The sequence below is a fragment of the Mobula birostris genome, chromosome 23 (assembly GCF_030028105.1).
Source record: "Mobula birostris isolate sMobBir1 chromosome 23, sMobBir1.hap1, whole genome shotgun sequence".
Lineage (NCBI taxonomy): Eukaryota > Metazoa > Chordata > Chondrichthyes > Myliobatiformes > Myliobatidae > Mobula > Mobula birostris.
The window spans coordinates 63,185,696-63,197,848 of record NC_092392.1 but is presented as its reverse complement, the minus strand read 5'-3'; the positions used below and the strand labels follow the sequence as shown (position 1 = coordinate 63,197,848).

Here is a 12,153-nt window from a genome sequence, read left to right as displayed (position 1 = left end):
CCATGCAGTGAGTTTTCTGTACCATGCAGTGAGTTTTCTGTACCGTGCAGTGAGATTTCTACACCGTGCAGTGAGTTTTCTGTGCTGTGCAGTGAGTTTTCTGTACCGTGCAGTGAGTTTTCTGTGCCGTGCAGTGAGATTTCTACACCGTGCAGTGAGTTTTCTGTGCCGTGCAGTGAGTTTTCTGTGCCGTGCAGTGAGTTTTCTGTACCATGCAGTGAGTTTTCTGTACCGTGCAGTGAGTTTTCTGTGCCGTGCAGTGAGTTTTCTGTGCCGTGCAGTGAGATTTCTACACCGTGCAGTGAGTTTTCTGTGCTGTGCAGTGAGTTTTCTGTACCGTGCAGTGAGTTTTCTGTGCCGTGCAGTGAGATTTCTACACCGTGCAGTGAGTTTTCTGTGCCGTGCAGTGAGTTTTCTGTGCCGTGCAGTGAGTTTTCTGTGCCGTGCAGTGAGTTTTCTGTACCGTGCAGTGAGTTTTCTGTGCCGTGCAGTGAGTTTTCTGTACCATGCAGTGGGTTTTCTGTGCTGTGCAGTGAGTTTTCTGCACCATGCAGTGAGTTTTCTGTACCATGCAGTGAGTTTTCTGTACCATGCAGTGAGTTTTCTGCACCATGCAGTGAGTTTTCTGTGCCGTGCAGTGAGTTTTCTGTACCATGCAGTGAGTTTTCTGCGCTGTGCAGTGAGTTTTCTGCGCTGTGCAGTGAGTTTTCTGTACCATGCAGTGAGTTTTCTGCGCCGTGCAGTGAGTTTTCTGTGCCGTGCAGTGAGTTTTCTGTGCCGTGCAGTGAGATTTCTACACCGTGCTGTGAGTTTTCTGTACCATGCAGTGAGTTTTCTGTGCCGTGCAGTGAGTTTTCTGTGCCGTGCAGTGAGTTTTCTGTACCGTGCAGTGAGTTTTCTGGGCCGTGCAGTGAGTTTTCTGTACCGTGCAGTGAGTTTTCTGTGCCATGCGGTGAGTTTTCTGTGCCGTGCGGTGAGTTTTCTGTACCGTGCGGTGAGTTTTCTGTGCCGTGCGGTGAGTTTTCTGTGCCGTGCGGTGAGTTTTCTGCGCCGTGCGGTGAGTTTTCTGAGATTGTCGATTCCAAGTCTCAGAACTCGGAAAAAAAGCGGCGTGACAGACTTTTAACACCATAACTCAGCGAGTTGTTTTGTTATGTCTTCCTTCTGACTGTGACAAGGGACATCACTTTTTCCCTTTATTAGAGAGCAAGAGAGCCTGTGGCATGTTGAATTGTCAGGTGAATGATGAGTTTGCGTTGTACTACAGTTCATGGTCTTTTTGGGGGACTTACTATTGCTTGCTTAGTGGGTGGAGGGTGCTGATTTTTTTGTGGAAGTGCATGGGGGTGGGGGAGTGTTGTTGTTTTGCTGCAGTTTATGCATGGGAAGGGGGCATTGGGGGCTTTCAGGTCCTAACGTTTTAACTGTCACTCATTCTTTGGGTTACTCTTCTGTTTTTGTAGATGTTTGCGAAGAATAAGAATTTCAGGATGTATATTGTATATGTTCTTTGATATTAAATGGAACTATTGAAGACTGGTGACCCAGGTCTGGACAAGAATACCAGGTATGATTTGTGGAGGGCTATTCCAAGGGCAAAGATACAATTCTGAGCGAGGTTGGAGGCAACATCAGATGTACGACAACTCTGTTAGGGTTTGCAGGACATTACTTCTACAAAGCAAAACCCAATAGCATGAATGGCAGCAGTGCTTCACTACCAGATGATCTCAACACCTTCTCTGCCTGTTTTGAAAGGGAAAACGTAACTGCAGCTGTGAAGACCCCTGCAGCTCTGGTGACCCTGTGATCTCTGTCTCGGGGGCCAGTCAGGCTGACTTTCAGGAAGGTGAACCCTCACAGGGCGGAAGGTCCTGATGGAGTACCTGGTAAGGCTCTGAAAACTTGTTCCAACCAACTGGCAGGAGTATTCAAGAACATCTTCAACCTCTCATTGCTACGTGCAGAAGTTCCCACTTGCTTCAAAAAGGCAACAATTATACCAGTGTCTTAGAAACGTAGTGTGAGATGCCTTAATGACTATCGCCTAGTAGCACTCATATCTGCGGTGATCGATAAGCTGTAGAACCTGGGTTAATAGATCCTCGACTTCCTAACCGGATGACCACAGTATGTACGGATTGATAATAATATCTCCTCCTTGCTGATGATCAACACTGGTGCACCTCAGGGGTGTGTGTTTAGCCCACTGCTCTGCTCTCTATCTACACATGACTATGTGGCTAGGCATAGCTCAAATACCATTTATAAATTTGCTTACGATATAACCATTGTTGGTAGAATCTCAGGTGGTGACAAGAGGGCGTACAGGAGTGAGATATGCCAACTAGTGGAGTGATGCCGCAGCAACAACCTGGCACTCAACGTCAGTAAGACGAAAGAGGTCATTGTGAATTTCGAAAAGGGTACAACGATGGAACATGAACCAATCCTCATAGAGGGATCAGAAGTGGAGAGAGTGAGCAATTTCAAAATCCTGGGTGACAATATCTCTGAGGATCTAACCTGGCCCCAACATATCGACGCAGCTATAAAGAAGGCAAAACAGCGGCTGTATTTCATTAGGGGCTTGGGGAGATTGGTTTTGTCACCTAAAACACTCAAACTTCTACAGATGTACCATGGAGAGCATTCTGACAGGCTGCAGCACTGTTTGGTGTGGGGAGGGGGGCTACAGAAAGTTGTAAAATTAGTCAGCTCCATCTTGGCTACGAGCCTACAAAGTACCCAGGACATTTTCAAGGAGTGATGTCTCAGAAAGGCAGCATCCATTATTAAGATCCCCCAGCACCCAGGGCATGCCCTTTTCTCATTGTTACTGTCAGAAAGGAGGTACAGAAGCCTGAAGGCACACACTCAGTGATTCAGGAACAGCTTCTTCCCCTCTGCCATCCGATTCCTGTATGGACATTGAATCTTTGGACACTACTGACTTTTTATATGATTTCTGTTTTGCACTATTTATAATCTAACTATTTAATAAACATATACGTAAATATATACTTACTGTCATTGATTTACTTTTTTTTCTTCTATATTAAGTATTACACTGAACTGCTGCCACTAAGTTAACAAATTTCACGACATATGCCGGTGATAAACCAGATTTAAGAGAGCCAATTTTGTCCCTTGCTCTTCACATCTGTAGAAGTGCTTTGAATTCTCTTTCACCTTTCACTTTGAGCAACCTCATGCCTTATTTTAGCTCTCCTGGTTTCTTTCTTAACTGTCCTCTTGCATTTCTTATACACAAATTTTTTCCTACCTGCCTACACCTGCTATACACCTTTTTTCTCTTAACCAGGGCCTCAACATTTCTCGAAAACCAAGGTCCCTTAAACCTGTTATCCTTGCTTTTTATTCTGACAGGTGCATACAAGCTTTGTACTCCCAAAATTTCACCTTTGAAGGCCTCCCACTTGCCAACTACACCTTTGCCAGAAAACAGCCTGTCCCAATCCACACTTGCCAGATCCTTTCTGATGCCATCAGAATTGGCCTTTCTCCCATTTAGAATCTCAACCTGAGCACCAGACCCATCCTTTTCCATAATTACCTTGAAACTAATGGTATTTTGATCACCAGGTGCAATGTGTTCCCCTGTACAATCTTCCGTCATCTGTCCCAGTGTCATTCCATACTAGATCCATGTATCGCACACTCTCTAATTGAGACTTCTATGTACTGATTAAGGAAACGTTCCTGAACACATTTGACAAACTGTATCCCATCTAATCCTTTTACAGTAAGGGAATGAGTCCCTGTCAACATGTGGAAAGTTAAAATCAACTGCTAGAACAACGTTATGTTTCTTCCCACAGTCTGTAATCTCCCTAAGAATTTATTCCATAGACAGAATCGGTTAGGACTTTATTCCCTGGAACACAGGAGAATGAGGGGAGATAGGATAGAGGTATACAAAATTATGAGCGGTATAGATAGAGCCAATGCAAGCAGGCTTTTCCCACTGAGGTTGGTGCGACTAGAACCAGAGTTCATGGGTTAAGGGTGAAAGGTGAAATATTTAAGGGGAGCGTGAAGGGGAATTTTTTCACTCAGAGGGTGCTGAGAGTGTGGAATAAGCTACCAGTGGAAGTTGTGGATGCAGGTTCAATTTCAACATTTAAGAGAAATTTGGACAGGTATATGGATTGGAGGGGTGTGGAGGGCTGTGGTACGGGTGCAGGTCAATGGGTAGGCAGAACATGGACGAGGGGCTGAAAGGGCCTATTTCTGTGCTATACTATTGTATATATGTATGACCCTGAGGCCTCAGCCACTGGGTGCTCTGTCTTGGTGGTGAGGGGCAGCTGCTCACTCTCTCCCTGCTCAGCTCCAGGTTCTGCACAGGGCCTCGTACCAGACTCAAGCTAGAGATCTGCAATCTGACCGAATGTGCCCGGGGCTACCGGAAGGCTGGCTAATGTATCAGGGGATGCAAGAGCCTCCCCACTGTTCATTAACCAGGTGAGGCTGACACTGAACCAGAGAGGTGTGGGACGCTCTACATTACTGGGTGCACCACCTCTGAACACAGTGAATCTTTGCTTTCACCCCTCAGTCTAACAGAACAATATCAGTCAATGGAATTTCCAGTTCAATAGGGAAAATTTCTCCAAAAACGTTCTACAAGGACTTACAAAAACAATCAATGTTAAAGTCAAGCTAATGACTCTTTTACATATAGAGGTAAGGACTGGCATTCATAAACATCTCCAGGCTCAAAAACACAGACAATAACATTTTTCTTAATTTTTCCAACATCTGGCCAAGGTTCCCTAAACTTCTGGAACCAAACCTTCCAAAACCAGTCAGCAGATGGACTTTATCAATGACATGTAATATTGACATGAGCAGTGACTCACGGGCCATTAACCATTGCGGGTCTCATCGATCTGTTGCTCCGTCGTCATGGTGATTTCCTGCTTCTCCATGATGTCCTAGGAGAGCTGCTTGCTGGAAGAAAGGATGTCAATCCCTCGCACGTCCTCTAGCAAATTCCCCTGTGACATGGACAGCACCTCCAGGATCTGCTCTTCAATCTCTTTTAAACGTTTTCTGAAGGGAATAGCAATAGGCATCCATCATGAATGTGATGTGAAACTTTGTCATGCTCCAGCAGCCCTGACTGCAATCATTTCATCGCTACCTGATGCCTATTTTAGTGTACACACTTCCAACTCCTGTCTCCAAGCATTGGCACTTGGAGGTGCCCCACACACAGGTGCCCCTGACAAATGCTCCGCCGTTCCACATTGCAATTCCAGTCATTCCTCATCTAGACACAGCTCTTCCTAATCCCCCTCTGACTGGGAACAAGCAACTTGTGTGGAAGTCTTTGTAGCCAAAACAGTCACTGCAATCAACTCACGACAGACCTCAGCATCTTCAAGGAGCTTGACCCTTCAATGTCCCTGTTGTGGCTGGCGAGGAGCTACAGTTGACATCTCCAACTGTGTGTGTGTGTGTGTGTGTGTGTGTGTAATTGGGGGGGTGGTAATCCATTAGAGTGTCCAGAGGACTGGGCTGGTGTGTGTGTGTGTGTGTGTGTGTGTGTGTGTGTAATGGGGGTGGTGGTAATCCATTAGAGTGTCCAGAGTCCAGAGGACTGGGCTGGTGTGTGTGTGTGTGTGTGTGTAATGGGGGGGTGGTAATCCATTAGAGTGTCCAGAGGACTGGGCTAAGCTGGAGCAGGGATAAGTTACCTTCCAACAGCTCGGGTTAGGGATGGCACGCAGGGGTCACTGCCAGAGGTCACCAGTTGGTCACAGCCAGGGATCAGTCTGTGCCCACACCAACGCTGACACCCGTGCACGACATGATCCATCCCTATCATTTCCAGTTCAAACCCTCTGTATTCACCAAGTGTGGCCATATTCTGAGTGGAACAGTGCAGATTAGCTGAGTTCACTATTGTGAGTGGGGGCAGAGCACTGGGTCAGGAATAGTCACCTGTTCTGGGCCCGCTCCAGGTAGGGAACACTCACCTGTTATGGGCTTGCTCCAGGTAGGGAACTCTCACCTGTTCTGGGCCTGCTCCAAGTAAGAGGAACTCACCTGTTCTGGGCCCGCTCCAGGTAGGGAACACTCACCTGTTCTGGGCCCACTCCAGGTAAGAGGAACTCACCTGTTCTGGGCTTGCTTCAGGTAGGGAACACTCAACTGTTCTGGGCCTGCTCCAGGTAAGAGGAACTCACCTGTTCTGGGCTTGCTCCAGGTAGGAAACACTCACTTGTTCTGGGCCCACTCCAGGTAAGGGCAGCTCACCTGTTTTGGGCTTGCACCAGGTAAGGAGAACTCACTTGTTCTGGGCCCGCATAATTGAAGAAAGCCTTGGGGTCTTTCTTCTTCTCTTCCAGATTAGGCTTTTCCTTTGCGGCAACAATGCTCAGCAGCTGCTCCTCCAGGCCAGTTGGTGTGATCATGAAGTTCAGAAGGGTCACCTGGAGAGACAAGGCATCTCACTCCTGGTCTGTTTGAAAACTAGCATCTCAGACACAAACAGACAGACTTTGATAGCTTTCATTTCCTGCAAACTGGGAACAGGAAATATTGAGACACAAACTTGGCACAGGAGGTGGTCAAGCAGAGGTAATTGCAACTAATTACATTGGGACAGTAGTGTAACACTTTATAGTTCCAGCCACCTGAGTTCAATTTCTGCCTCTGTCTGTAAGTAGTTTGTACATTCTTCCCAGGACCACATGGATTTCTTCTGGGTGCTCTGGATTCCTCCCACGTTACAAAGTTGTACGGGTTAGTAGGGTAACATGGTGTAATTGGCTTTTACAGGCTTGTTGGGCTGGAAGGGCCTGTTACCATGTTTCTAAATTGAAATAAATAAATAAATGCATAAAATAAAAATATAAACAATGTTTGGAAGGCATCTTGGACAGGTACTGGGAAAGGAAAGATGTAGATTGATATGGGTCAAGTTCCATGTAGGTAGACATCCCAGTCAGTATGAATAAGGTGGACCCATGGCTCATTTCCGTGTTATAGTTCATAAAAATCCTCTGGTACTAAGGAAAAAAAAGGAATAAAACATTAGAGGAATTACAAAGTAAGCTGAAGGATCTAGAAAAAAACACAAATTGAGTTTGGCACAGAATACACTAGAGGAAAGTAAAAAAATTAGGAATGAAATTAATAGTTTGGCTACACAAGAAATTAGAAAAAAATTAATGTTTCTGAAACAGAGACACTATGAAAGTGGATCTAAATCGATGAAAATACTGGCGTGGAAACTGAAAAAAAAAATAGCAGAAAATACAATTCATAGAATTAGAGATCCAAGGACAAAAGGGTCTATTGAGGAATATAGGGAAGAAAGGAGCTTAAGAAGGGGCTGAGAAGAGCAAGAAGGGGGCATGAGAGGCCTTGGCGAGTAGGGTAAAGGAAAACCCCAAGGCTTTCTTCAATTATGTGAAGAAAAGAAGGATGACAGGAGTGAAGGTAGGACCAATTAGAGATAAAGATGGGAAGATGTGCCTGGAGGCTGTGGAAGTGAACGAGGTCCTCAGTGAATACTTCTGTTCGGTATTCACCAATGAGAGGGAACTTGATGATAGTGAGGACAATATAAGTGAGGTTGATATTCTGGAGCATGTTGATATTAAGGGAGAGGAGGTGTTGGAATTATTAAAATACATTAAGATAGATAAGTCCCCGGGACCTGACGGAATATTCCCCAGGCTGCTCCACGAGGCGAGAGAAGAGATTGCTGAGCCTCTGGCTAGGATCTTCATGTCCTCGTTGTCCACGGGAATGGTGCCAGAGGATTGGAGGGAGGCGAATGTTGGCCCTTTGTTCAAAAAAGGTAGTAGGGATAGTCCGGGTAATTATAGACCAGTGAGCCTTAGGTCTGTGGTGGGAAAGCTGTTGGAAAAGATTCTTAGAGATAGGATCTATAGACATTTAGAGAATCATGGTCTGATCAGGGACAGTCAGCATGGCTTTGTGAAGGGCAGATCGTGTCTAACAAGCCTGATAGAGTTCTTTGAGGAGGTGACCAGGCATATAGATGAGGGTAGTGCGGTGGATGTGATCTATATGGATTTTAGTAAGGTATTTGACAAGGTTCCACACAGTAGGCTTATTCAGAAAGTCAGAAGGCATGGGATCCAGGGAAGTTTGGCCAGGTGGATTCAGAATTGGCTTGCCTGCAGAAGGCAGAGGGTGGTGGTGGAGGGAGTACATTCAGATTGGAGGATTTTGACTAGTGGTGTCCTACAAGGATCTATTCTGGGACCTCTACTTTTCATGATTTTTATTAACGACCTGGATGTGGGGGTAGAAGGGTGGGTTGGCAAGTTTGCAGATGACACAAAGGTTGGTGGTGTTGTAGATAGTGTAGAGGATTGTCAAAAATTGCAGAGAGACATCGATAGGATGCAGAAGTGGGCTGAGAAGTGGCAGATGGAGTTCAACCCGGAGAAGTGTGAGGTGGTACACTTTGGAAGGACAAACTCCAAGGCAGAGTACAAAGTAAATGGCAGGATACTTGGTAGTGTGGAGGAGCAGAGGGATCTCGGGGTACATGTCCACAGATCCCTGAAAGTTGCCTCACAGGTGGATAGGGTAGTTAAGAAAGCTTATGGGATGTTAGCTTTCATAAGTCGAGGGATAAAGTTTAAGAGTCGCGATGCAATGATGCAGCTCTGTAAAACTCTGGTTAGGCCACACTTGGAGTACTGTGTCCAGTTCTGGTCGCCTCACTATAGGAAGGATGTTCAAGCATTGGAAAGGGTACAGAGGAGATTTACCAGGATGCTGCCTGATTTAGAGAGTATGGATTATGATCAGAGATTAAGGGAGCTAGGGCTTTACTCTTTGGAGAGAAGGAGAATGAGAGGACATGATAGAGGTGTACAAGGTAATAAGAGGAATAGATAGAGTGGATAGCCAGCACCTCTTCCCCAGGGCACCACTGCTCAATACAAGAGGACATGGCTTTAAGGTAAGGGGTGGGAAGTTCAAGAGGGATATTAGAGGAAGGTTTTTTACTCAGAGAGTGGTTGGTGCATGGAATGCACTGCCTGAGTCAGTGGTGGAGACAGATACACTAGTGAAGTTTAAGAGTCTACTAGGCAGGTATATGGAGGAATTTAAGGTGGGGGCTTATATGGGAGGCAGGGTTTGAGGGTCGGCACAACATTGTGGGCTGAAAGGCCTGTACTGTGCTGTGCTATTCTATGTTCTATGTTCTATGTTCTAAAAGTGATAAAAAATAAGCTAAGTGAAATTCATGAAGCTTTTGAAATGTTTTACAAAACTCTATATTCCAAAGCTCCAGGGGAAAGCATAGTCCAGATTGACACTTCCTGAATTCTTTAGAGTTACCCACTTTAAGCAAAGAACAAAATAGAACGATAACTGCTGACATAACTGAAGCTGAACTAAAAACCGCAAGTAGTAGGCTTAAGCAATTATCAAGTCAGATGGATCAAGTCAATTATCAGATGGATATACGACAGAGTATTATAAAGAATTTAGAAATGAATTAATTCCTGTTTTACTCTCCACACTGAACTGGGCTCTAAGAAAGGCGCAAATGCCATCCAGCTGGAAGGAGACGATAATCTCAGCTATACCGAAAGAAGGCAAGGATAAAATGGAATGTGGGTCATTTAGACCAATATCTGTTCTTAACGTAGGTTATAGATTATTTACTTCCATCATGGCCAAACGATTAGAAGAGTTTCTAGTTCTGAGATCAGTTAAACTGATCTAAGATCACTTAAGGTGGTGATGTCACTCACTCTTACTCACGCGAGAGTTTATATCCAGACGCAGATCCATGGTCTCGCGAGACTAACGAATGCCCCACACACACACATTGTGCTTTTACAAGCTAGCGTGGGCCTGGCATGTGCATTATTTTGGCCGGCGTGAGAAATGGATCGATTTTTAGTGAGAAAACAACCTCATCCAGTAGGCTAGACAAGGGAGATGCAGTGGATGTTGTATCTTTGGATTTTTTCAGAAGGCCTTTGACAAGGTGCCACACATGAGGCTACTTAACAAGATAAGAGCCCATGGAATTACGGGAAAGTTACATACGTGGATAGAGCGTTGGCTGATTGGCAGGAAACAGAGAGTGGGAATAAAGGGATCCTATTCTGGTTGGCTGCCGGTTACCAGTGGTGTTCCACAGGGATCAGTGTTGAGGCCGCTTCTTTTTACATTGTACATCAACAATTTGGATTATGGAATAGGTGGCTTTGTGGCTAAGTCTGCGGATGATACGAACATAGGTGGAGGGGCCAGTAGTGCTGAGGAAACGGAGAGTCTGCAGAGAGACTTGGATAGATTGGAAGAATGGGCAGAGAAGTGGCAAATGAAGTACAATGTTGGAAAGTGTATGATTATGCACTTTGGCAGAAAAAATAAACAGGCAGACTATTATTTAAATGGGGAGAGAATTCAAAGTTCTGAGATGCAACGGGACTTGGGAGTCCTCGTACAGGATACCCTTAAAGTTAACTAGTATCCATTATAAGGCACTGGCCAGGTCATATTTGGAGAACTTTGAGCAGTTTTTGTTCCCCTATCTAAGAAGTGATGTATTGGCATTGGAGAGTGTTCAGAGGAGGGTGTTTGATGGCTCTGGGCCTGTACTTGCTGGAGTTTAGAAACTGAGGGAGGGTTATTCTCAGTGAAACCTACCCAATATAGAAAGGCCTGGATGGAGCTGACATGGAAAGGATGTTTTCATTAGCGTGAGAGTCTAGGACCAGTAGGCACAGCCTCGGAATAGAAGGATGTCCCTTTAGAACAGAGATTAGGAGGAATTTCTTTGGCTTGAGGGAGATAGAAACATAGAAACATAGAAAATAGGTGCAGGGGTAGGCCATTCGGCCCTTCGAGCCTGCACCGCCAGTTATTATGATCATGGCTGATCATCCAACTCAGAACCCTGCCCCAGCCTTCCCTCCATATCCCCTGATCCCCGTAGCCACAAGGGCCATATCTAACTCCCTCTTAAATATAGCCAATGAACTGGCCTCAACTGTTTCCTGTGGCAGAGAATTCCACAGATTCACCACTCTCTGTGTGAAGAAGTTTTTCCTAATCTCAGTCCTAAAAGGCTTCCCTTCTATCCTCAAACTGTGGCCCCTCGTTCTGGACTTCCCCAACATCGGGAACAATCTTCCTGCATCTAGCCTGTCCAATCCCTTTAGGATCTTATACGTTTCAATCAGATCCCCCCTCAATCTTCTAAATTCCAACGAGTACAAGCCCAGTTCATCCAATCTTTCTTCATATGAGAGTCCTGCCATCCCAGGAATCAATCTGGTGAACCTTCTTTGTACTCCCTCTATGGCAAGGATGTCTTTCCTCAGATTAGGGGACCAAAACTGCACACAATACTCCAGGTGTGGTCTCACCAAGGCCTTGTACAACTGCAGTAGTACCTCCCTGCTCCTGTACTCGAATCCTCTCGCTATAAATGCCAGCATACCATTCGCCTTTTTCACCGCCTGCTGTACCTGCATGCCCACTTTCAATGACTGGTGTATAATGACACCCAGGTCTCGTTGCACCTCCCCTTTTCCTAATTGGCCACCATTCAGATAATAATCTGTTTTCCTATTTTTGCCACCAAAGTGGATAACTTCACATTTATCCACATTAAATTGCATCTGCCATGAACTTGCCCACTCACCCAACCTATCCAAGTCACCCTGCATCCTCTTAGCATCCTCCTCACAGCTAACACTGCCACCCAGCTTCGTGTCATCTGCAAACTTGGAGATGCTGCATTTAATTCCCTCATCCAAGTCATTAATATATATTGTAAACAACTGGGGTCCCAGCACTGAGCCTTGCGGTACCCCACTAGTCATCGCCTGCCATTCTGAAAAGGTCCCGTTTATTCCCACTCCTTGCTTCCTGTCTGCTGACCAATTCTCTATCCACATCAATACCTTACCCCCAATACCGTGTGCTTTAAGTTTGCACACTAATCTCCTGTGTGGGACCTTGTCAAAAGCCTTTTGAAAACCCAAATATACCACATCCACTGGTTCTCCCCTATCCACTCTACTAGTTACATCCTCAAAAAATTCTATGAGATTCGTCAGACATGATTTTCCTTTCACAAATCCATGCTGACTTTGTCTGATGATT

At 45.4% G+C, this 12,153-nt stretch overlaps 1 protein-coding gene across 1 annotated transcript in view; it reads right to left on the bottom strand.

The window, feature by feature from the left end:
* The window catches only part of LOC140186818 (dynein axonemal heavy chain 3-like), a 428,385-nt gene that overhangs the window by 74,708 nt on the left and 341,524 nt on the right, over positions 1-12,153 (bottom strand). The window contains 2 exon segments of the mRNA XM_072241409.1: positions 4,887-5,079; positions 6,289-6,464. Coding sequence (XP_072097510.1) covers positions 4,887-5,079; positions 6,289-6,464 — 369 coding nt within the window.